The sequence below is a fragment of the Ammodytes marinus genome (assembly GCF_949987685.1).
Source record: "Ammodytes marinus genome assembly, chromosome: 19".
Classification (NCBI taxonomy): Eukaryota; Metazoa; Chordata; class Actinopteri; order Uranoscopiformes; family Ammodytidae; genus Ammodytes; species Ammodytes marinus.
This window is the reverse complement of record NC_137223.1, coordinates 2,992,759-3,020,016: the sequence shown is the minus strand read 5'-3', so window position 1 is coordinate 3,020,016 and position 27,258 is coordinate 2,992,759. Positions and strand designations below refer to the sequence as shown.

Genomic DNA, 27,258 nt, shown 5'->3' with positions numbered 1-27,258 from the left:
CACCACGTATCAATTCTGATGATAAATCTTTATTGTAACAAATGAAGTCAATTAAAGCACAACTTAAGTCACTCTTTATACAAAACATAAACGTATCAGGCTGCATCAACACAAAGAACAACATGTAACAGCAAAGACAAAGATTTCAATGTTTTTTCAAATCAAATAGTTCTTCAAGTATTTTGTTTTTGAGCTATTTAGGACATATGTAGTCCTCACTGTGCGTGGCTATTGTAAACAGTAACTGTTGATCAAACTGAGTGCAGTGTACTGTGAATATTGTCCCCGGTACAAGAAGGCAAAGATGCACATGATCATTGCTGACTACCAGCAGTGTAAAGTAATTTAAGCAACAGAGTCATTTTTCTAGTGTGGTATCTCTACTCTTACTGAAGTATGGTTGTCCGTACTATAAACTCAAAAGAAAAATCATGTGTATTTGTAATATTGTCGTCTATTGTTAAATATACAGTAAGTGAACCGTACCCTGCGTTCCAATCCCCATACTTACCTACTATTTAGTATGCCAGGAACGCAGGGACTGTTAAATAGTTTTGAGCTGTACTGGGTGTTGACCACGTCCTGTGTATGTGTGTAACCCAGATGGTATAGAGGGGTGAGCTGTTACTAGATAAGTCTGGAACAGATGGGATGTTATGACAGAGGGAGCATGTCTACGACTAGAATGGTTGAGATACTGTGAGGCATTGAAGGACGGTGTGGAGCAAGGCTGCACATTACAGTTAGTAAAAACATCTGCACACTGTGTTGTCTACAGTTTTTTTTAACTCTACTGTAACTATTGAAGAGAGATGGCATGTCTGCAGTCCTTTTTCATGATATTTCATTTTTTTTTGTCTTTAAATTTTATGTATATTCTTATATGTTTATCTTATTTATTTACTTATTGCATTGCTTGTTCTTTGTTTTACACTTTGAATCTGTGATTATGATTCATACTATATGTACACAACAAAAAGTGTCAACAATTCAAAAAATGAAGTTATATAAAAAACACAAAGAACTTAGAGGACCCGAACCAGTCTGGTGTAAAGAGGTTATAAAATGCAGCCATGAATGAGATGAGTCTCATGTGCAGCAGCTAGAGACACATTTTCCTAAAAAAAAAAAAGAGTATAAAAAGTATATTTTGGCTTGTCTTGCCCGAAATGTGTTCACGTAGTAGGGTCATGTGCCCCACACAATGAGGTTTTTGTCATCACTGTTTTGTCATTTACCGAATCATTAAATAAAAAATAATATTAATTTGACTCGAATGTTGGACTTGGCTAAAATCAATTAAAGCAGCTTTAATGGCCCGTCACAAACTGTCATAAGTCACACTATTGTGATTTTAAGCGCCATGTAGGAAAAATGCATCATCGCAAATTCTCACGCGACACAAATGCAAATGACTGCAGCACATAGGCACTATGGCAGCTGAGGGAGAGGAGGGAACTCTCTTTTAATGTGTGTTATTAATCAGTCAAGTAACTCATATCATAGCAACAGTTTCTATTATCTTTATCATTTCTATATACATTTCTACTTGAGGACTTCTGTTTTACCTTCATATGGATAGGCCTACCACACAATACTTCAATGTACAACTGTGTCCAGGTGTGTTATGTATTGACCAAACTGGAACAAAAGCAGAGGGAGTGCATTGAAACAAAAAGAGTCTTAAATATACTTGCACTCAAAGTCTAATCTTGACTTCCATTGGAAGCATAGACGTTTGCCTTTTGGAATATTCCTGAAAGATGCTGATAGCTTCAACCGGTGCTGTGGTGGTGGATCAGTCTGTCCTGGTGCTGCCGTCTGCTGCTTTCCTCACAGTCTCACACACCACGTCCTCCTCACTGACAAAGACAGAGAGGAAAACTATTCATTCAGGTCAGCTATGAGCCTCAGTATAGCTTGAGAGCAGCTGTGGATGGAAAGCACAACTTTTTTTTAAAGAACGAAGAAAGAAGAATAGCAAAGAGAGAAGAAAACACTTTTGATAAGTGAAAAGTGATCACCTTGTTAACGAAAGGAAGGACATTAAGGCTCACTCACTCACTCACATCTACAATTTTTATTTAGTAAAAAAATTCTAAAAATCTAATTAAAAAGTTGACAGAAGCATCTCTTTAAAGGACACAGGCCTCGTGCAAAAACAACGTAATAATCTCGTAGTAAACGTCCAATATTCTTGAGTCTGGGGCCGTTTTTATATCTCAAAAACGCTTTAAGGGACTTTTCAATGAAAATTTGGCATAAACTCACACTTTGTTTAAGATGAACTGATTACATTTTGGAGGTCAAAGGTCAAGGAGGTGACCTGTGTGGGATTTTCTTTAAAGTTTGCAGACATTGTTGAATATCACTCAACAAGATGAACTGAATTTGCTCATAGTGTAGTGGTTAGAATCAAGCTCCGTGGTCGGTCTCTGCATGTCATTCCCCTCTCTGCTCCATTTCCTCTCTGTCTCTCCAAACCTTGTCTAATGAAGGCAACAACAAAAGAAGCAAAAAGAAATGTAATAAATAAAGGAAGTGATGTCAAACCTGAGGTGGGGCCCCTCTACGTCCTGGATGGTGTCAGGCAGGGGCCTGTTGGCGGTCTCGGGCAGCAGCAGAGTGAGGGCCGAGCCCAGGAGAGGACACAGCCCACACAGGACCATGGGAGCGTGGGGACTGACGCCACGCAGCAGGTGCATCATGGGAGCCAGCACTCCTCCGGTCCGAGCGAACATGGAGCCTATGCCGATCCCATTCTGTCTGAGTGGGGGACAAGGGAGAATGTCATGAGTCAAATCAAATCAAATCAAATCTGTTTTATTTGTATAGCCCAATATCACAAATAGACATTTGCCTCAGTGGGCTTTACATTCCATACAGTATGACACCCTGCCCTTACACCCTTAGCTCGGCTGAGAAAAAACTCACAGTAAAAAAACCTTTACCGGGATTAAAAAAAATTGAGAAATCTCAGTCAAGTAGAGAAAAATCACGAAGGAATTCAATCATTGACCAGATGTTTACATGGTAATACTAAAGTAAAGAGTGATTGTGCTGGCTCAGCTGTCCTGCTAGCCATCATCATCATTATCATCATCATCATTATCATCATCATCATCATCATCATCATCATCAGAGAAGTTTTTCTCTTTCACATTTTCCAATAAAGTAATAACTCCTGAATTTTTTTTTTTCAAGCAGAAGTAAGTCATACATTTTTGTTAATATACATGTTACGTGCTCCATCTTCATACAGAAATCCCTTTCTGTGCTCGGTTCTTAACACAGGCTTCTCTTCCTTCTTGTATGTACTTTAGATGTCTGGCTCGTCTGGCTGAGCGGTCGGAGGCTATTGACATGCAGCTATAGAGGGTCAGGGCAGGGTCACTGAGCCCAAAAGCATATCAGCGCTGCACGGTTTGGCTAGTCGCGGCCCAAAGTATTGGTGGACAAAACCCCAATAGTGTCAGTCTTCTCACTGTTTGAGCTAACTTCATCATGACACATATCTATGTATTTATTCTACTGTCCATACTGGATATATTTGATCTACAGTATACACCGTATTAATATCAGACCTACAGCTGCCTACTCTGTTTATAATGTCTGACAATCCTCATTTCTTGTACTTAAACCTCCTCCACTGTGAATCTTTTTGTTCGTACTGCATATACAGTTTAGTGTATTCCGTAACCTTTACTGTCTTTACTGCTGTGTTGACCTGCCGGCTCCACGCTAAACTGCATTTCATTGTGTCAGTACTTGTATTTTGTCATTTTTTAATCTAATAATCCTATAACTTTCTGTACAGCACCCTGTGTTCGTGTTACTTGGTGCTCTGAGGGAGTAAGGCTCCTGCCAAAAACATTGTCTGTGTTTCAATGAAGTGCACACTAGAGTAATAGCTTTCTGACAAATTGCTCCTTTGGCATCACACCTGCATAACAACGTGATCACAGCTGGCTTTATTTCAAATACAGCTCCACACAGGGTCATAAACCATGTCAAATCACACAAAGCTGGCCCCAGGTCAGTTAGGGACATCGGCAGTTTAACTAAAAGCTGTTAAACAATTGCAACAAATCTGGCTCAGGCACCAGACTATTTTAGTCAGGGTCACACACATGGGGGGTTTGCACTCACCTGATAACAGTTGGAAACACCTCAGCTGAGTAGACGTAAATAATGGAAAGAGATGCCGTGATCCCGAACTTCCCAATCATTGCCAGCACAGTCTTCATGACAGACAGCTCTGGAGGAGGGGCCAAAGGAGAGTGACAGACAAGCTTTGAGAAGATGTGAACATATTCCCATATCGTTAGCCTCATAGCATAATTGCCTTAATCATATTTACTCTACTCTACTTTTACTCTACATCTACTCTATTCCACATCTACTCTACTCTACACCTACTTGACCCTACTCTATAACCCTTAAAATATGACTTAGGCAATTATGCTATTAGGCTAACGAAAAGTAGATGTAGAGTAGAGTAGATGTAGAATAGAGTAAAAGTAGAGTAGAGTAAATATGATTTAGGCAATTATGCTATGAGGCTAACAATATGCCACCAACAGGTAAGGCCTAAATGTGTACATTGATAACAAAAAAATTAACCACTTTCATCGGCTGGTCATAATTTTCCTCTTTGGACAATCTATAAGGGTCATAAGTCTTCCACGAGTATGCGACTGCATTGCATGTGAACTAGAGACTTCACGGTACGATACGCATCACGATACATGGCTCAACATATGATATATCACTATACATCGCGATATAATGCATATTGTGATATAATGCAGTATTCCACAGAGTTTAATAAAAATGTAAAACCAGAGCTGGAATACAAGTTGCTGTTTAAGATCTGGGTGGTCTTGGTACATTACATTATATTGATGATTAAGCGCAAACTCTATTCTAATTCAAACCCCGACAATTGGAGGTAACAAGAGACATCTACATCAGGTTGTTGTTCACAACCCGTTTAAAACCTGTTTTCTTCTCTAACATATCGATACTGGAGCTGACAATCGGATACAGAGATCACGAAAAAATAAATATCATGATATACTGCCCTCTATACAGTGCTGCTTGAAAGTTTGTGAACCCCTTGAGCCTTTTGGAATTTTATTTATTTTAACCATTATTAATTCATTTTTATCAATACCAGTATTTTTGTATATGAAATAACAGATGTTTGTTTATCAATTCAACATTTTTCTTTTCCAGAAATCAATTGTTAAAACAGATAAAACAAATTATTCGACAAAAAGTTTGTGAACCCTGAGCTGCATTGCTTAAATCGAGCAGGTAAACACTATCAGGTGGGCCAAATTGAGTGATGAAATGGACCAATGTAGTGAGAGATCTTTAGGGAAGAAATTGGGCGGCACTAGATAAAAAAGAGCTCAAACCAGGTCAGTTTAGGCTCACCAAAGTGAACCTATACAGGTCAGACATGCTAAAAGGGAAAAAAATCTCAGAGGATCTCAGGAATAGAGTTTTGATGTTGCACATTTGTCTGTGGACAGCTATAAATTCATATAAAAAAAGTTTGAGCTCCATCGGTCCACCGTGAGGCAAATCATCTACAAATGGAGAGCTATAAGAATGACTGAACATCTGCCTAGAAGTGGACTTCCTTCAAAAATATCCTCAAGCGCCACAAGAAAAGGGAGTTTTCTGCTAAAAGCATGTCTGACCTGTATCCTCACTGACAGAGAAGGAGAAGGAGATAATTGAGCAGGAAAGGCAGCTAGCATGCAAAAGAGAAAAAGGGCTACAAAATCAAAACGACCCAGTGCATCCCAAACTATACCAGTTGCCAAGGCTACTGCACCCCAGTGCACACCACACCAGCTGGGGAAGAAGAAACAGAAGAGAAAGAGACAGGAGGAGGAATCTTCATCAGATGAAGAGGATAGTTTGTGTTTGGTTTGTATGGAAACGTTCTCCAGCACCTGTTCAGGGGAGGTAAGGGAGAAGTGTTGTATGTGCAACCAGTGGGCACACAATCACTGCTTAGTTAGAGTGAGCAGACCCTACATTTGCCATCACTGTAACTCAGATAGTGAATGTGTGTATCCTAGTTGAGTAGGCTATTATTGTTAGACCTATTTGTTTTGTTCTTTATGTTCTTACATACAGTAGGTTGGTCTTTTTTGTTAATTCCTTGCTCATTTTGTGTTAAGATGCATAAAGTTACTTTTTAAGATTTTTCCCATAAAGATAACATTGTGACAATAGTGTCAAAACCCCATAGTGTGTGACAACCGACCCCTTGATTTATTTAACCTTTATTTACCCAGGCAAGCAAATTAAGAACAAAATTCTTATTTTCAAGTGCAGCCTGAAGGGGAAGGGGGAGGGGAGTGCTAAAAGTGGGGGATGGGGTTGGTTGTCACAATGTGTTAGAGTGTCTTTGATGGTACATTTCTTCTTTATTACAATAAGTTAGAAAAAGTGAGGGGTTCACATTTCAAGCCAACACCTTAAGCTTCAATTTAATGTAGGAATGACGATTGAAAGATGTTTAGGTGATGAGCAATTCTCACTAGAGTAAAAAGTGTGCCTACTTACCCCGGTCTCCCCTACAACAGTTGTCAAATAATTAGTTTTATCTGTTTTAACAATTGATTTCTGGGAAAGAAAAATGTTGAATTGATAAACAAACATCTGTTATTTGATATAAAAAATGCTGGTATTGATAAAAAATAATTAATAAAGGTTAAAATAAATAAAATTCCAAAAGGCTCAAGGGGTTCACAAACTTTCAAGCAGCATGTCTATATATACCATTAGGAATGAAGATGGTGAGCAGGCAGGCCGTGCCCCCCACTGCCAGGAAGGCCAGCTGGGAGAACTTGCGTGAGCGGTTGAGGGTGAAGAGTGTGATGGTGCGTGCAGGCATCTCCACCAGACCAAAGATCATCTGGGTCAGGTAGATGTTCATCCCAAAGTCAGAGATGTTGAGCGACAGGCCGTAGTACACCAGCACGTTGGCAAACCTGAACACAGATGGGAAAAAACTAAATGGGTGATCGTGGTTAAGGTGACAAGCTTCAGGTAGTAGGGAGGTTAAGCGACTTTTGTCTTCAACTCATGATGCAAAAGTTCCACTGCTATAGGGGAGAACGGGGTTGGTAGGCACACTTTTTACTCTAGAAAGAATTGCTCATCACCGAAACATCTTTCAATAGTAATTCCTACATTAAATTGAAGCTTCAGGTGTTAGCTTGAAATGTGTATCCCTCTTTCAAATTTCAGAGACAGCGCCTTCTGGTGCCGAGATATAACGAATGTGACAACCAACCCGTGTGACATATAACCCTGTTCTCCCCTAATGCGAGTTACCAGCTATGAGCCAGACTATAAACAGAATTATAGTGGTGTTCACACCAGCTTTGTTTAGTGCCGTTGAAACAACTAGTTTAGTAGAGTGTTCATTTGGGTTTGAACGCAGTCCCAGACTCTGGTGTGCACTAACCAACCGGACTCTGCTCTGCTCTAAAGAGGTGGTCTGGGGCCGCTTGAAATTTAACTCTTGGGCGGATCATCTCTGGTCTGAACCCCCATCCGCACTTATCACAGAAAGCAGTGTCATTTTGCAGTTTTTTTAATTAGGTCTTTCATTAAATGCACGTATTATTAAGTTATTCAGCGTCAGAGCATGCACCCACATGCTCCGCCCCCTACAGTCTGCTGCTATTGTAACGTGGGTGGACAGAGGAAAGTAGCACTACATTTGATAGATTCTGGCTGTTACAATATGCGAAGTATTAGGTGTGAATGAGCTTTGACAAGAGACAGAAAAGCAGAGTGCAGACTGTTAGGAATGTGGGAGGGGCCACAAAACTCCAAGGTCCCCTCCTATAAACAGGGGCTCAGAAGCTGCGCGTTTGGTCGTGTCATTGTAACACTAATAACTTTTTTGCAGACACACAACAACAACTTTGTGTGCAGCCATTTTGAAAAAGCCGAGTGTTTGGTGTGTGTGTGTGTGCAGCGTAATGGCTTAGGCTGGGGACAAGGATGCCCTTTTTCACATTCATGGTATGAAGTGTTGAATGTGACATGAAGAGAAAGTTCAATGCTCTGGCTGGCTAATACTCACCACAGATAAAAGACAATCAAAGACTGCCTCCTCATTTTCGGGGTTCGAACAAGGTCAATGAATGAGTGCTTTTTCTTCACCTGTGTTTTCTCTTCCATATTATAGACCTGTTTAAGACAGTGTGAGACAGAGACAGAGAGTTAGAGCTGCTGTCAGGGTTTTAAAGTGACAAAACACTGCACTGTTTGAGTAGTTTGCATGTGTAAAGGAGAAAGAGTGATGGAAAAATGTATGCAAAGTAATAATGGTTGATTCAGTGAGCCTGAGCCATCTTGGATAGTGTAGTGTGCCCTGTGTCATACACTCAGTCAGTACACTCTCACTGCCAAGGAAGCATTCAGTGTTGTGCAGTGATCAGTGAGTTTTAGGTGGATTTAAACATCAGGATTTTGATAAGTTGTCATTTACAATCAATAAATAAACAGGAGTTTGAGAGATGTTAATAAACACTACATATTATTGTTTAAATTTTCCATTTTGATTGTCCATTGATAGAGGTGTACATGGGGCTGCTGTAGTAAGAGCGACACCCACGCAGGCAAACACCTTTTTTTTAAAGTACTGGTAAATTTCTTTTTTTGGCAATTTTGCTTCCATAACATGCCTTCTTTCTTACTAGTATAAATCAAAGATCCAACATGTACATTTAGTTGTTTATTTGACTAAACCTTATCTGTACATTTCTCCTATACAACCATCTCTAACACCCATTATTTCAACATTTGTTTTGTTTTTCAAAACTCCGAGCCAAAAATCTCAACTTCTAAATAGTCAGCTGCAGATATGACTTGACCCCAAAAAAATTCTAACAAAAGGTTTTTCAGTGGATTACAGTAGTATCAGATGTACTTAAAAACATACTAAAAGTTTACCAAAGTTTGATGCCAAGAAAGGCCCCATTTTCAAAATGGCCGCCGTCAGGTCCTTAAAGTGACCATTACTCCTTTAAGTCCAGCAGATAGGTGCAACATATGAAGGAATTGTGGTTTTGATGATACACACATGAGCTTTGGCCCACTGTTAGAGCATGCCCCAAGGAAAATGGTTGGCTAAAAGGCCACTGCCAATTTTTCCTATGGCACCAGTGGCCGCCGTCGGTCGTTATTTTACATGTAGCTTAGTTTCTAGACCACCTAGGATCTTGGTTCTGGTGGCTAATCCTACATTTTCAAGGATGAGGAAGACAGTGGCACTACTTAAAGTAGTATACCTGGCACTCGGGGAGCTAAATTATAGTAAAACCATATATCATGTAGGCCTACAGTATGTAGGCCTACATGATATTGTTCTAATTAAAAACGGCATTTTACAAACTATGGAGCTGATTTTCTGTCTTGCAGTGCAGAACAGATCGTCGGACAGGCAAGCAGCAGTAACTAAGTGGGGCTGAAGCTAAGCAAAACTTCAGCTTGACATCATTGGCTTTGGCTGTGATGAATATCTGTTATTATATTTGACATTTTGAAAGGTTGAATAAAAGAGCAGTGATTCTATAATATCTATAGACCAGTAAAGAATGACACAAGTTGCCTTTGTACCTGACACATCTCCAGATCTTTGGTGAGGGGCTTGCCGTTCATCTGTGCTGCCCTGTGGATCAATTCCCACGCTTCCTCCTTCCTGTCATTGGCCATTAGCCAACGGGCTGACTTTGGTAGAACCCTAACCATACAGATACATTACATTACTTTTACATTTATCCATTTGTAAGGCAGCTTTATTAACACTGTTACAAAGTGCTTAGCAAGGACAAATAAAGAACTTATTTCCACTGTAAGAAGACAGGCAGACAGACCTAAGCACAGAAACATTAGAATAACATAAGGAGGAACAGATATAAGATAGGTATAAAAACTGAATAAATCAACGCACAGAAAGAGTGAATATAAAATAAGATCAGAGGGAACATAGGTAAACACAGAGTAAATATAATCACAAGTCAAACATTTCAAAACGCTTTTGCAAATAAAACATTTTAATGAGTGATTTTAAGGAGGTTATGGACTTGGTCTGTCTGACTTCCAGAGTTCCTAACACTGTATCATAGTGACATGATATAATGACTGATCTCCTTCTGAACCTGATACAAATATAGTTATAACAAGATTAAACACTCATCACGTTATAACTTAACGTGATAACTCTCATTGTTAAAACGTGGCAGAGTGGAGTGGCACTTGCTGTTTGGCATGGAAACAGGAAAAAAAACTGGCCCACAACATGAATATTTGTCCTTCTCCAAATATCGGGTTTTGACAAAACTTTAAATGTATTAATGTGCTAAGTTTCTATCCTGTTATAACCAGTTAACTCTTTTTCACTTTATAACTAGATCAATCATTTTTATTCCCCTAGTTGCATCAATACGCTGCCGTAGACAAACAGAGAGATGCATCCTGCAAAGTAAGTCAGTGCATTTCCCCATACTGCTATCCTTTATAATAGGAATTTGGCATCAGCCATGCATGACATTGAGCATTCGTTACGCATTTTGTTTGGCAATGGCAGGAGAATGAAAAGGCATCTCATGTATCACAGACTTTGGCCAAACACAAGCCAACAACACAACCCAGACAATCTGTTGTTGATTTTCTCAAAACGTCCTGGTAAAGTCGTTTCTTGGAAACTTATTTTTTTCTTCTTCTTTGCGTACAGTACACACACTGGATCAAATCTGGTTCAACTGCGCTGCCCACTCACCAGATGTAGAAGATGAAAAGGAAGCCAGGGGCTGAGATTGCCAGCTGCAGTTTACGCCAGTCCCGTATGAGGTACGCCACTCCAGCCAGCAGAATGTAGCCAAAGCCAAAGAAGTAGTCGGTGATAATCCCCGCCAACATTCGCTGCTTAGATCCTGTCCATTCTGTGCCTGTGTGAGGACCAAACAGGACAGGGACACATTCACTATTTATTTGGGGAAGAAATAGTATTACAGTACAGAACATTTTGTAAACAGGAAAAAAGGGTTTAGCCAAATGAACAGTTTTGTCTTATCCCTAGCATCAGCCATGCAAACAGTTTTTGGTGTATTTAGCCAAAGATTTGAGATGTGTTCACACTACTTCTTAACCTGTTACTACTCAGTGGAAATAGAAATATGTAAATAGTTTTCATTAGGCAAACAGTTACTAATGAAAACTGCTCTAAGTGAATTATCTTGAGTACCCGAGACATTTCTCGCTGGAAGGACAATAACGTCACTCACGATGGAGTTTTACAAATGTAATTCTGCACCAAAGAACTTAACATTCAGCTCCATTGTAATGGGGTATGCAGCAAGTCTCATAGTGCAATATCTCCAAACCACAGTATCAAACCAATCTGCCAGGCTAGATATCATAATGCATGTTTCCTTCTTATTTCTTTTCTACACCATCCATGCATCTTAGTTTCACTCCTGTACTTAAATGAACATAGGTCAAGCCCCTGACCTAGTACGAAGGCATTCATGATGACACCAGAGATGGTTGTTCCAACCAGGAAGCGAAGGGCTATGTAGATGTACAAATTAGGGGCAAAAGCAACACCGACCCCAAAGATAGCCTGGCCAGCCAGGTTGACCAGGATAATGATTCGCCGACCGTACCTGGAACAAGACAAGACGTTTCACACCTTGGTTATTGTACTGATGCAAAGTTCAAAGATGGCACATGATGAATTCAAAGTGAACAATTCTGGAAAGTAATTAAAAGACCAAAACATATGGGGGGACAAGATGTGAGATGGAAGCTTGTTATCCAACGTACTTATCGGCTAAGCTCCCAAACACCATGGCTCCAACGAGAAGGCCAAACATATAGATGGAGGAGCTGATGCTGTTCAGGTTGGCATTATCACAAACCAGGTCCCACTACAAAAAGCACAGAAAAGCATTTCAATGAAAAACCTTTTCAATCTGGTTGTTTTACGTCGTCTGAGAATGAAATCCTGTACACAAACTCTATGTCCAGAAAGTAAGCATTTTGGTCTGTATACGTATGTTACCGAAAGATTGACTCACACTACGTTTTCAAGACAACTTGACCTTTCTTTTAATGACAGGTGTTGTACAATTTTCTCATTGACAAGATGCTTTGGGCCAAAATAAGTCATCTCAAATACTATAGCCTAGTTCTTCATGAACTTAGCAGTGGATATTCATGCTCATGGTTATTCATGGCCTCCAAAGGATGAAATGTTAAGATTTTACTTCTCCTTGACATTTCTTCTTGCACCACCACAAGGCCGCAATTACTATTTATCTCTATTTGTCAAAATGGACAGATTGATGGTTCCTTGAGCATGAAGCATTTCTTTCATGGGCACTCCATGGGTACTACCTTTATGTGGGATATCTCTTGCTGAGCACATTTATGCTCCAAAAGGGATACACCATTTTAATTTATTCTAGCAACAACCTTAAAATAAGTAAACATTTTAAGGCCCAGTTATTGTATGATTCTAGGAATAAACAATTCACATTGTTTTGTTCAGCATTTTCATGCTGGTGTTGCAAGGAACACTGCATTATTTTAGGGCCGCCCCTTAGCCTTTGGAGTTTAAGTCTTGTTTTAAAGTTCACGTCACACTCATTTTCAGGTTCAAAATAGTAATTAAGGTTTCTACTAGAAACCGTTTTCATGGTGTTGAGTCCAAAAAAAACCTTTACATTTATCACAGTGCCATTGCTAAAACTCCTCATTCCAGCCTCTGTCTGAAATGCTCAGTTTTAGAGCCTGTCTCCTTAAGCCCCGCCTTCCAAAAAGCCCAGTCTGCCCTGATTGGCCCTGAATCTGACGGCGGGATCTCACTCTGGGGGTGTGCTTACTACAATGTGTGCACAATTATTAGGCAAGTTGTATTTTTGAGGATTAATTTTATTATTGAACAACTACAGTGCTCTCGGTCAATCCAAAATGTTAATGAACCTAAACCTGAATGTTTACGAAAGTAAAAGTGAGGTTTTGTTTTTCTTACGAGAATATATATATGTTTTGCTATTATTAGGCAACTATTAGTATGCAGAACTATTATGTAACTAAATAAAAAACGAAAATTTTCCCATCTCACTTGTTTATTTTCATCTGTTAAAGTGAGAATAATAAAACAACTCAAAATTTACAAATATGTAAAAAAAAAAAAAATCAGTGACCAATATAGCCACCCTTCTTTTCAATAACTGTCACAAGCCTTCCATTCATGGAGTCTGTCAGTTTCTTGTTCTGTTGACGATCAACTTTTTGTGCAGCAGCAACCACAGCCTCCCAGACACTGTTCCGAGAGGTGTACTGATTTCCTTCACTGTAAATATCCCGTTTAAGCAGGGCCCACAGGTTCTCAATAGGGTTTAAGTCAGGTGAGAAAGGGGGTCATGTCATTATTTTTTCATCCTTAAGGCCTTTACTGGCTAGCCATGCAGTTGAGTACTTTGATGCATGCGATGGAGCATTGTCCTGCATACAAATCATGGTCTTCTTGAAAGATGCAGACTTTTTCCTGTACCACTGCTTGAAGAAAGTATCTTCTAGAAACTGGCAGTAGGTTTGGGAGTTGATTTTGAGGCCATCTTCAACCCGAAAAGGTCCAACTAGCTCATCTTTAATAATACCAGCCTACCAGTATCCCACCTCCACCTTGCTGGCGTCTGAGTCGAAGTGGAGCTCTGTGTCCGTTACTGATCCAGCCACAGGCCCATCCATCTGGTCCATCAAGAGTCACTCTCATCTCATCAGTCCATACAACCTTTGAAAAATCTGTCTTCAGATATTTCTTGGCCAAGTCTTGATGTTTCAACTTGTGTGTTTTGTTCAGTGGTGGTCGGGTTTCAGCCTTTCTTACCTTGGCCATGTCTCTAAGCACTGAACACTTTGTACCTCCACAGTTCTGGAAGATGGCAGAACTGGAGCATAATGGGTTCCTGGTAGCTTCACGTTTGATTCTTCTCAAATCTTTGGCAGTTAATTTGCGTATTTTTTTCTCAATACGTTTCTTGCGACCTTGTTGGCTATTTGCAACAAAACGTTTGATGGTTCTGTGGTCAAGCCCCAATATCTTAGCAATTTCAAGAGTGCTGCATCCCTCTGAAATACTTTTTACAATTTTTGACTTTTCAGAGTCTGGTAAATCTCTTTTTTGGCCCATTTTGCCTGAGGAAGAGAAACTGCCTAATAATTATGCATACCTTGATATAGAGTGTTGATCTCCTCAGGCCACACCTTAACTCATTGCACAAATACACATCACCTGGTATGCTTAAATCCAATAAGCACTTAGGTTTATACAGCTTGAAGTTGGGAAATATGCATAAAAACTATATGGCCAAAATCATCACTTGCCTAATAATTGTGCACACAGTGTAGGTGGAGGTATAGTGCTAAGTTAGTTTCGTAATGAGGGGGCGTGGCTTCTCCTCTTATGTCATAAGCGGAGATAAATCTGACTGGGGTTTTAGAACTCAGGTTTTCAAAAAGGTGGAAGAGGAGGAAAAGAGGGTTGCTTTCTCTCATACTATGGGAGTCACTAGAAACACGAGGGACCTATATTAATGTGGATACAACACGAAAAAGTGCCTTTTGCATAAAAGGGACTAAATCATTTTTTTAATGCGCAGGGGTGGTGTGGGAAGGCATGGAAGATGCATCCATTTCCCAACCCTCTTTTTATTTAAGCCTGTCTCACGTAGCTTGCACACCACAGCACAATGTAATAAAATGGCTGAGGTCACTCCACATTCTTGAGCTGCAGGCAGTCCTCATGTTAAACACATCAGGTGAACATTTGGATATTAAGTAAATTCAAGTCCTGCATTGAGTCCACCCGTCCGAGAGGCTGCTTTTTTCCACTCACCTCAGTCACGATGGTGTTTTGGAAGGTCTCTGTGCTGTACTCCCAGCCCGCCTGGCAGCTCCCGCCGGGGGGGCCTTCTTGGCCTGAACCACTGCGGTTCAAGGGGAATGTGCAGGACAGCTCAGTCCGGCTGTCAGCGGTGGACAAAAGGCTGTGGTTGAAGTCGGTAGAGGCCCGGGCTCCTGCTGAGGGCCACGTCGAGCGGCACAAATGTGGAGGAACTGCCCCGGTAAAGACAGAGACCAGCATGTGGAACGCAAGAAAGATCTGAGGTAAACAGATCCATACGTACAGGACCTTCTGAAACTTCCCAAAGCCTCCGATATGACAGAGAATTTCATCAAATTTCATTTCTTTTATTTATTTTTCCGAGATGCACACTTTAAAAAGTGCCACTCTGTGACCGATCAGGTCTGTTTCAGAAGGTCCAAAAGTGTCCTTAAGATGGCAGACAAAGAGGCACTAGCATTGAAAGGCAGGGAGTCAAGCGTCAGTCAAATGTCTGAGATAAAAGACTGAGATGAATGACCGTGCCAGGCTAATGATTAACAGGTAGAGAAAGTATCCTTAAATGATGCCCTAACACCTGTGTTGTGCTCCATTGACAGCAACCTGTGTCTATCTGTAGTGAAGTGTGGAGCTATAGCCTGTGTGAGTGGGATCTAACCTCAGTGTGATGGGAGTGAATCAGAGCAGGAGGGAGTGTTGGTGGGAGGAGCTGCTGTGTGATGATGGCTGAGCAACTGTTTTTGTCTCAGCCCCCCTCCCCTCACTCAGACTGTTTCACAACAGAATCTTTACGTTGGGTAACCCATTTTGGCTTGACGCCTAGTGTTTGTGGAGATCTCTAGATTTAGGAGGGCAGAAATTTACATTGACATAAATACCTCAAGATTATACAGTTTCTGAGAAAATGCAAGGGTATCGTATGGCCCTTTGTATTTCGGATGTCAAACTCGTTTATGGCTTGAGAACATGCACATTCCAACCCATGCGCATTCTTACCGCCCAGCTCTGCCTTATCAGGTCATCTCTTAAATCTCAACTACGAACTACTACCGTTTCTCTAGGTGAGGCTCACAATACTACGGGGCTTGAAAGAGTGGGAATCACAATCAAAAGCATTCACAAAGCCGGAGCAGAGCCCAACGGGGGTAATCTGAGAGGACTGGCGTGTTCGACTCTTTAATAAGTCTCAAGCTGTTAAAAGGTCACACATGGAACCCCATTCAAGGGTTTTTAGTCCAAAAGCAAAAACTTGTCAGGGAAGACGCACACAGAATACTACGCATACAGAATACATTAACATGTTGTGAAGGTGACTCAGAAAATACTGACACTTGGTTAAAGGGGACATATTATGAAAAACCAAACATTGCCGGTGTTTGGGCACACTGTTTAGGTTATTGGCGTCCCTACCAGCACACACAAGCTTCAAAAACACAAATATGTCAGTTTCTTCTGGGACACTTATTTCGAAAAAGGGGGGATTTGAAGGTTTGTTCCAAAATACACCGACTGATGACGAAATCGGTCGGTTTTCATTATCATAAATACTCCCACGGGAAAGCTCACCAGAAACTCGGCAGTTGATTGGCAAATCAAGACGCCCCGTTGGTAACCACACACACCTGGCTGAGCCTCCACTCGCTCATGCAACAACAAGCTGCAGTGTGAGCTCAACCTCAAGCTACCATCACACCCCAGCCTCGAAGCACACTAGGGCTGAATGGATTTACTTCATTTTTTGTTAGGCTATCTCCAGCAAAGGTTTGCAATCTGTTAGTGTGATCAAAGCCTTTTTACTGGAGTGTGGAGGAGACTGTGCCAGGAAGACTGAGAGACACCATCCGTCCGAAATGTAAGTAGTCCTATTTTAAAAATAATTCTGTCCGTTTGTTAGTTCAATGTCTGTAATGTGCTTTATTTTATCCCTCCTATAATAACCAACACCGACTGAAATGAGAGAATGCTGGGTTTAGTCGTTAGCATTAGCGCCCGCTAGCTTTACCGTTAGCTTTATGCTAACGGTTAGAGCTGTGAGTCTTTTGCAGTGACTGTTATTTGGCTCTTTTGTGAGCTCACGTTAGTCCTGCCGTGACAGCCCCTGTGTGAAAAACAGACGGTGAAACTGTAGGGTGTGTTGGAAACTGAAGAGTATTTTTTTTATAGCTTCATCCTGCTACCTGCTAGCTGTCTGATTGTATAGCTCAAGTACACACCGCAATAAGTCTGCGGACAGTGTGTAGTACAAGCAGCAGTAGGCCTATTACATGATCTCCAGTGTAATGTACACATAGACAGGAATACTGTAAGTTGTCTCTACTGGTGTTTGTTTCCTGTCTATTATATTTCAAAAAGCTTATCACTCAGAACTTGTTGCTTATTGAGCCAGGGCTATGCTGAATTTGTTGTAGCTTTGCCATAACAGATGTATGAGGTAGGCCTATACATGTCAGCTAGGCTACATGATGTAACATTGAATGTGCCATGTTTTACAGGTGTCTGAGTGACCTGATGGAGCCGGACGGAGCCACCAAGACCGTCACACTGTCCGTTCCTTCAGAGGAGGATGTGTTCACAGGGTGGGACAGGTGGTCTTCTTCAGGGCCCAACAACAACTGGACAGTTACATAAAAGTTATGGCTTTGCTTCTGTTTGATATGTACACTTCATATTTTCATTCCACTGGCTATGAATAAACTGCTTTATTTTTAAGGATGTTTTTGGTCTTTTTAAAATGTTTTATCAGAGAAAATCTTCAGCGAGATGAAAATGTGAGTTTCAAGTAATCCTTTACTACAGGTAGCAAACAGTGACAGTAAGCAACACAATACATTTTTTAACGGTAAAACTTTATTATGAATGAGTGATCACAATACAAATGATACATTATCTACTAGATATTGAAATGTTGTCAGATATTTTGCAGCTCTGACAAACCTAAAGCATAATTATTTCAACCATACATTTTACAAAAGATAATGTCTTTCCAGTGAATCTTGACATGATTCAGGATACATTATTTTTTTATATTATGGTTACTGTACATTTTTACATGTCAACTCAGTATCGGTTCACAACCAAAGCTTTTTCACTCCACTGGGCTGTAGATCATTTCACAGACCTGTAAAGACAAACGTAAAACAGGGTGTATGTTACCAGTTTAGAGAGTTTATGCATAAATACTTAGCTCAAATTATGTTATTGACTGTGACATAATTAAACAGTATTTACCTGAGGATAATGTCAGGGAAATCAGAAATCTTGATGCCATTTTCACAGTTTTCAGCTCAGACTCCTGTCTGAACAGGTTCAGTTGTACATCTTTTAGTTTAGAACTCGTTATTGTGCCGATATTTGTGGTAGAAATTAAGCTAAACATGTTTACATTGGTCTCCATGCTGCATTGGCCAAAAGTAAACAAAACTGACAGCTGGGCGTGTGCCATGCCCATGTAGGTAGGTATAGAGTAAATGAGCAGGGCGGTGCATGCACGCCCATGTAGATCTGACCAGTCAGAGCAGACTAGGATTTTTGCGAAGGGGGGTAAGATGTCAAAACCAACCTTTTGAGATAGAGAGCAGAGAAGGCTGGAAAAGGTGATGAAGAAATGGGAAATGGTAGAAAACTATTGGGTTTTTGAACAATAAACCATGAAAACCTTTTCTAGTAGACCTTGGAAATACACCTTTAAAACCGAGATGTAGCATAATATGTCCCCTTTAAGTCATTACGGAGGGGAACCTGAAGACTTGAACACACACTGAATTCCATGACATTCCAGCCAACAGTCGTCAAGACATGTCACTCCAAACCACAAACGAAAACCTCTTGGTGGCACTAGAAGAAAAGTCAGTTGATCACCAAAGCCAGTAGGAAATTTTGTCCAGAAACAATGAATACGTGAGCAGATTGTGAGATATTCCACTGAGATAGGTCAGAACTGTGACTACAGTATAGTATGATTCATCATCCAGGGACCATTAATGTCTCTGGCAAAATGTCACTGAAGTAGAGGATATAATGCATTGAACACATTTACAAAGACAGACTGGTGAAAAAGGCAAATAACATTGTATGTGACTGTACACACCCCCTGGCATCCCATTTTAAACTACTGCTATCTGGTCGTCGTTTCTGCCTACCCCTTATGACCAAGAACAGATCCAAATTCTCTTTTGTACCACAAGCCATAAAAGCCTTAAATCAGTCAACATAAGCTAGATGTCCAGCTGGCCTGGTCATGTCCAAAGGTGTATAGTGCATTGTAGTGTGTAATGTATGTTCTTCATGTTATGTCTGTCGGTGTCTGATGTATGGACTATCTGTTTGTGTCATTTGTCTGATGTCCTGTCATGAAGTGCGACTGTGCCGCAAACCCAACTGCCCCACGGGGACAATAAGGTTTTCTACTACTATAATTCAATCTGCAACAAAGAGATGGACCTTTCAACGTTGCCATCCATAAAAGCCATCCAAAACATTGGTTTATCTATTATTTAGATTGGCCACATCCATTATTGGCTTGGCTCTGATGTTAGTAGTACGAGCAGTTGCAGTAGTGGGTGAAGGCGTAATAGCAACATCACCAATGAGCAACTTTTATCCTGCTCTGTGCATGTGAACTCTCAAAGGGGTGTTGGCTTTAAAGGAGGGGTGGCTCTGAGAGGGACCTCTTTACTTAGGGTAAATAAGTATGGAATGTGAACTTCAAATACACATTATAAGTGGGACCATACAGCTTAGGTACCACATACAAATAAAAAAAAAGTAGAAACCTGCTTATGATTTCAGGTTCTTGTCCATTGAAGAATGAACTAGAAAGGTATTTCTTGAAAATGTACTTTACTGAGTGCTATGTAAGCAGCCTGTCATACTATGCTTTGACATAATGAAGTGTTAGTTGCACCCCCGGTATAAATGTGAGGTAGGTCTGCAGAGCTAAAAATAAACAGGTGGGCAGGACTTGAAGGGCCCCGGAGCGGCCCGGCAGTTATGAAGACAAATATTTCCCTTCTGGATCAGAAAAGGGCGGGGATAAGGTGTGTTTGTAGAGGAGACAGAGGGGCGCTTTGTCCCCCCTTCTCCCACAGGTCAGCTCTCCCAGTCCCCCACACCACCCCTCCACCCCAAAGTCTGCCTCACTAGATCCCACCTTCCAGCCTCTATGTCCCCTTGCGCCCTCCTGGAGCTCCACACTAAACCTGCTCACTTGAGACATGCCATCACTGCTGTGCCATTCCCTGCTGCTCATCCTAGCTCAACAGGTAAGAGGAGCATCTTTATCTTTCGCTAACACCAACCAAAGACACTCTTTACCTACCGTATATGGAGGAACAGGAAAAATTCACAAGTGTAATGATAGGGCATTCTCAGACATAAGCAGACCCTCAGCGTTTTAAATATTGTATTAGAACACTGATAACTCACTCTGTTTTTGGATCATTTTAAAGATTCTTCTTTATTTCTATTCTGAGACTCCTTGAATATACCTATGTGAATAATATTGATTGAGACTTGGTAGTGCCATTTTCTAATATTGGGCCAAACGTTAGTCTTTCTTTAAGGGGAAACAAACAAAGTCTGAGGCTTTTTTTGAAGCCGGTGTGTGGACCCATTTTCACACTCTGAAATGAGCTCATTCTGTAAACCTGGCAGACAGGCTTCAGATTTTTGGCATAGCCCTCCTCAGTGACCCTGGGAAGCACTGAGACAGTCAGGGGGAATTGGAGCAAACACGTGGCACCATGTCTTATTGACCACATCATAGCAAATAGTAAAGCAAAGCACAACAAACGTATTAGGTTTAAAAGGAACACTAGGGTATCTATTTGCTGCTGGGCTGTCACTATCTACGATGAGATCTTTGCGGTTTTCACCTCAACATAGACTTAAATTTTAACTGTGACATCACAGTAAGGGTTAGGATTAACAGGACAGCTGGGCCAAGGGAAGACTAAGGGAAGAAAAACCTCATTCATTATATTATAATAGTTATTTTATAATGATAGAACGCTGGTTCCGTTTGGGTGAAGTATTCCTTTAAGATAAAAAACTAAACATTAAAAAACATTTCGTCATTTGTTGTTCTCACGAAAAGAAAGAAGTTGATATTCTAGTACTGCTCTTTGCATAAAGTCAAAGTCAAAGTCAAAATTATTTCTATAGCACCTTTAAAAACAACATCAGTTGACCAAAGTGCTGTACAAGATACAATACAAAATAATATATAAGATACATGAAAAAAAAAGTTAGGAGTGTCAAAGTCTCAACTTGTGTTAAAGGCCAATGCAACAAAAGTGAGTCTTCAGCAACGTATTAAACTGTTCAACTTTACAGGGATCCAGGTTCTATTCATTCACACACAGTCATACTGGTGGTGGTAAACTACGGTAGTAGCCACAGCATAGGATCACTCTTGCTTGTTGAATCCTTATAACTGACAGTGGAGAGCTAGAATAAGTATCAGGTGAGAATGGAATTGCATACAAAAAAATTGTCCCTGACAGATTCAGAGAGAGGATGAAGTTCCTGCTGAAAATCCTTTAAATTGAAGTCAAACCAGCGATATCTCAGACTATATCCAAAATAGCACCCTGAATATTGAGTCTGAAATGAATATACAGTATATGTATATCTCAAGATTCCCCACAACATTCACAACAGTATAGGTCAATTCCTTTAAATTGCTACTTCTTTAATGACATAGTCCTGCATGCCTTTTCAAGCTGCTCACTGTTGTGGTTTTACAAGCCTGCAACCTTTCTGTTTTGGATCTTTGTCGTCGTCCTCAACATGTCTTGCAGGCAGCTGTTTTCATCTCAGAGGCTCTACAAAAAGCTCTCTTTAACCCTATACCTTTCAGACAAAGGTAGCAAATAGCTGGTGGGATATTCAGCAACTAGGGTTAAGGTTATTCCCTCAGGAGTTGGGGAAGACCAAAACAAAACCAAAATGAAAGTAAATATTAAACAAATGAATGGTAATGTAGCTCTGTATATGCTGGATGTGTAGCCAAAGCAACGTTATAGACTGATAATATTTCAATGTCATGTTAACAGCTAGTTTAAGCTGCCCCCAACAATGAGCTAATGCTGGTTAAAGGGATTAGGATATATTCTGCATGTTACGGTGCAAACTGGATGCTGATTTCCAATAGACTTGGACAATAAGAAGACGGGTGGACGGACGGACGAATGCCATTGAAATACTGATGCAATAAGTATACAGATGTAAACAAGTGCTTCTACTGTCCGCTCAACACTATGTTTAACATATTGAACAGCTCTGTAAGGCTTAATTCAACTGTGTGCTGGTAATGCTGGGGACGATTTGAATAAGGCACAGAAATGAAAAAGTGATACAAAAATTTTAATTCTCATAGTTAGTGTATGAGGATGAGCATCGTTTGCTTTGTCAGAAATAAACAGACTTTGTTTAATACCTGAATTTATTTATTTTACATCCAAGCACACAAAGCCAAAGTGGTGTTGAGTTTGGGTTCAGAATGTCTCTCTTTTAGCATGTTTTTCCAAAATCAGCCACTATACAATCCACCAGATTAGTAGTGATTGTGTAGACATTCAAACTGATCTCTGTAACTGCCGCCCCATCCATCACCACACAGTGCTTCAGCAGAGCTCCGAACAATGGGCAGCTGACTCCTAGAGATGGGCGGGCTGCGAGCGCCAGGCGACAGTTCTGCCAGTGGCCCTGTAAGTGTCGGGAGAGGAGCCACTGTGCTCCGGGGGTGAGCTCCGTGCTGGACGGCTGCGGCTGCTGCAAGAGCTGCGCCAGGCAGATCGGAGAGGCGTGCAACGAGAAGGACGTCTGTGACCCGCACAAGGGCATGTACTGTGACTTCTCAGCCGACCAGCCCAGATACGAGGTCGGAGTGTGTGCATGTGAGTAGTGGGTTCGGTCACTCTTGGGATTTGTCATGATAATTTTAAGATTTCAATCTATGAATCCCTTACTTCCTTACAGATGGGTCAGTGGGCTGCATGCTGCTGAGATGCAAATATTGGAGGATTTGTTTACTCCCAAAACATAAAGCCATTGATCTGATGTAATAAATAAAAGTTGCACTGGAGAATGTAACACCTGACGTTGAGGTGACAGAACGCACTAGGGAGATGACCTATAACGGAAACACTCAGTCCAACCCGATTGAACAACGGTGTTTAAAGGAGCAGTGTGTAGATGGTATTGGCGTTTTTGTTTTTGCTGCAATTTGGCAGCATCTTGGTAATCAACCTAATGACAAGGGAGAACCAGCTAATCTGGAAAAAGATGTGTGCAAGATTTGCATGAAAGAGGTGACTGCCAGAGATGAAAACACCTCAAATCTGTGAGCCCACCTCAAAACAATTTCCTTTTAGTTTTTTTCCCCTCGTTTGGAACGTAGATTGTGATGTGTTCAAGTGCTGTCAGTGAAAAAGGGGAATTTGGTGGAGGTAACGTCATAGAGATCAGTTCAATTCATTTTTGTAAGATGTAGCAATAGGAAGCCTATACCGTAAAGGTATTACCGTATACCGGGGTATAATTTGGGGAAGGTTTAAAGGTATTAAAAAATGGATACCACCCAATCCTAATGTATAATATAGGAAGCTCCATTTGACCCGGTCAAATGCCTTTTGTGCATCTAAACTGAGCATCATGGTAGGACTATTGTTTGTAGTACAAGATACAATATTTAATGTTCTCCTATTGTTGTTCGCACCCTGTCTCCCACCGGATCAAAGAGGATTTTGGTTTGATCAATTTTGATATCCGCATCCTCTGAGCCAAGATGTTTGTTAATATCTTTCAGTCATTACAGAGCAGACTAACAGGTCTGTAACAGTTAACTTGAATATATTCATAAGAGTAATGAATTCCATATTATATTTAAATTTTGTGCATTTTGTTTAATCGTCATTTTCATAATTAACCGTTAAATGCCATTTTGAATACGTATTCAGTTATGCAGTTAAGTGTTTCTTTTAAATTTTGGATCACAATTCTGAACATTATACTGTCAACAATGAGCAATTGTCAATGACACCATATGACGTATCTATGATAAAACTTTCATGCTTATTTTTTCTTCCTATAAAAACTAGAAAATGCATTTCCTGCTGAAAATGCATGTGAATGCTGAAAGAGCTGACGCTAAACTAGATAGCCGAGTATGAAGATTTGAAAAGGTTTGAAAAGGTCTCTTTAGTATGAAAGGAGTGCAGAAGATGAATACACACAAAAATATATGGAATATTTAGAGGTTTGAACAGGGATTTTTGCCGAAATAATGAATAAGTTGAAAGACAAAAGGTAATTTAATGGATTTAGAGCTAAACTACATTAATGGCCTGAATGCATATGAATCAGCTGAATGAGTAAGAAGATTTGGAAAAGTAATTGAGGGTTTTATAATAAGTATGAAAGGTAGTGAATAGCTGAACTCTCATAAAGTAAGAGTGAGTCTAACTGACACAATCAATTTACAGTTAGTACCAGAAGAAGCTGATGAACTCACAGTGATAATTGTGTGTCTAATAGTAAAAATGTGGGAACTGAAGCATGTTAAAAGAGTGCCTGTACAGTATGCCTTTCTCCAGAAATGTCAGGTCATTGCTATACCAAATATATTAATGTAAGAATCTTTCAAGATTCCAAGTAAGATAATCAGAAGAATTGCCTCGGCTGCTTTAGAGATTACGGTCCCTGACATGTTTTTCTCCTGGTTCTACCAGACCTGATGGCAGTGGGCTGTGACCTGAATGGGGCCCATTATGAGAACGGAGAAGCCTTCCAGCCCAGCCCCCTCTATAAGTGCACATGTATTGCTGGAGCCATTGGCTGTACCCCTGCTTTCATCCAGAAACCCGCCGCTCTCCTAGGCCCGGCCCCGCTGATGGGAAACCTGCCAGCTGGCCTCCGCAGCGGCCACAGCCCAAAGAAGCATCAGCAAGACACTAGCTATATGTCAGGTGTGTGTTTGTAGAGTCAAACTGTGGAGAAAGAGCCAGTCTGTCTGGCCTGGAATGCTAATTACTGTCCAGGGTTAGCTGGATGGGAAGGGGAGTGGGCCAGTGTGAGCAGGGAGGGGGGTGGGAGTGAGGTGTGGCTGCCTGCGGTTAAACTGCCTCAATGTGGAAATCACTAAAAAGATGGATGGTTCCAGTTATAAAACAGCCCACTTTTTATCCAAAGCACTAAGATTTGATGCCTTTGATGTACCAGTGTAGTTTGTTTGCTTTGCCATGCATGAAACTCTACAAAAAATATATGTTTTTATCATGATGTGTGATTGAGGGAAACATGTGACAAATTTAATTTATCCCTGCGGAAAGGGGGAGCACTTAGCTTTGATTTAAATTGAAGAGCCGACGTCCACAAGAGGAAACTGAAAACCTTTTGGGATCCGGTGCTGCAATATTAGTTTTTTTTTGTTTACAGCACCAATTACTGTCAGTCCAACTCAAAGGAAACATTTAAAATTGTAGGAGCTTATACAGGCAGTGAGAGAGACTTCATTCCTTGTGGTGGGCCGTTAGCAGGTATTTGGAGGTTGAGTCTGATCTGTGCTCTACTTGGCAGTATAAGGTGGCACACACACAGACTAGTTCTTTGTGTAGGGTGTTGTTGACACAGTGCCCTTTAACTGTAATACTGAAAGCTTACAGGGATCCTCCTTTAGCCTGGAAGAAGAACTGTCTGGTCCAGACTACGCCCTGGAGCCCCTGCTCTAAAACCTGCGGCCTGGGCATCTCGTCGCGCGTCAACAACGACAATGGCAAGTGTGAGATGAGGAAGGACCGGCGCCTGTGTCTGCTGAGACCCTGTGAGAAGGCTGTGATGAAGACCGTCAAGGTGAAAACCTCTGCAAATTCTATATAGGGGAGAACGGGGTAATTTGAGCCACTTTTTACATTTGCTCCCCTCAAAGCGAGCTAAAATTATTTATCACTCAAATTTACACATTTCCCATTAATTCAGGATGTTTCCTAGAAATGGGCATTAGCAGAATTTTTTTCAAGACAAAGGGCAGTGAAAATATGATTGTTTTAAAAAAAGTTGTCATGTGGCTCACTTTACCCCAGCTGTGGGGTAAACTGATCCACACATTCCAGAACTAATGTCGGACTAGTAAAAGAATGATGGGGTTTGGTCAATTAAGCAAAGCAAATTTTCTAAACACTTGAAAGTAACTCTGAACAAAATCAAATACAACATATTATAATTCAAAATGTTTAATAAGATTCAAATGAAAGATAGAACCAGTTAGATTAGAACACAGTCTGGGGGTCAGAACACAGGACCCTTGGAGCCAGCTAGTGTCTGGGGGTCAAAGCATAGGAAAATCAGAACCAGTGAGAACAGCCTGGGACTCAGAACACAGGAGAAGACCCAACTGGATTATAACATCAGCCTTTCATACTCTACAACTAGGCCTACTCTGTATTCACGTTTTTCTACGTGAATACATTTGCTTTGGCACAACAGTTGATTAAGTTCACAGCAAGAAAATTTACTTTTACATGCAAAATACCTATTTTGGTGAAAAAAACATGCTTACCACAGCACCATGACGTCCTCTCTTTCAGGGCCATGGGAAATGAGAGGGGCTTGAAAACATATATCTCACATGACCACAAATGTTTTCCGTTGCCTAGATACAGGGGGTGGCTCACATTACCCGATGCCTAAGATTCCCCCGTTCTCCCCTATTTATATATATTTTTTTAAAGATAATTTTTCGGTATTTTGCTTTATTAGACAGTTTTGGAGAGACAGAAATTAAATGGGGCAGATCCACTACACCACGAACGCCCCCACCCCCCATGCAAATTCTATCACTGTCATAATTGTATATGTAATAGAATAAATATACAAATAAAAGACAGTTTTTCTCCTCGCAGGTGCCAAAGGGAAAGACGTGCCGGGCTAAATTCCAAGCGAAGAAAGCGGAGAAGCTGTCCCTCTCGGGCTGCACCAGCACCAAGAAGTTTAAGCCCACTTACTGCGGCGTGTGCACGGACAAGCGCTGCTGTGTCCCCAACAAGTCCAAAATGATCAAGGTCAACTTCACATGCAAGGGAGGCTCCAACACACAGTGGAAGATGCAGTGGATCACGTCCTGCGTGTGCCAGAGGAAATGCAACGATCCAGAAGACATGTTTTCTGACCTGAGGTTACTCTAACGGAGCCATCAAAGGGGAAGCCAGAGACACAGATGAGACGAGGCCCGGCTGTGGGTGGCAGTCTGAAAGGACTGTAACATACACGCATACTTTAGTGTTGTTAAGTTTTCCTCAGGGGCG

General features: G+C 40.9%; 2 protein-coding genes across 2 annotated transcripts; one reads left to right on the top strand and one right to left on the bottom strand.

The window, feature by feature from the left end:
* Positions 1–1,798: 1,798 nt before the first annotated feature.
* LOC307266237 (solute carrier family 22 member 6) lies at positions 1,799–15,298 on the bottom strand (the record flags this gene model as incomplete). Its single annotated transcript, XM_080048211.1, has 10 exons — positions 1,799–1,862; positions 2,554–2,766; positions 4,150–4,258; positions 6,805–7,016; positions 8,123–8,229; positions 9,661–9,784; positions 10,823–10,991; positions 11,554–11,708; positions 11,869–11,972; positions 14,948–15,298. 10 exons carry the CDS (start codon positions 15,296–15,298, stop codon positions 1,799–1,801), a joined length of 1,608 nt encoding a protein of 535 aa, XP_079904337.1.
* A 4,871-nt stretch (positions 15,299–20,169) lies between these two features.
* Positions 20,170–27,138, top strand: ccn6 (cellular communication network factor 6; the record flags this gene model as incomplete). The annotated part of the gene is made up of 5 exons (XM_080048122.1): positions 20,170–20,217; positions 22,578–22,854; positions 24,688–24,924; positions 25,614–25,807; positions 26,857–27,138. The coding sequence occupies 5 exons, from the start codon at positions 20,170–20,172 to the stop codon at positions 27,136–27,138; spliced, it is 1,038 nt and encodes a 345-aa protein (XP_079904248.1).
* Between the last annotated feature and the right edge of the window lie 120 nt (positions 27,139–27,258).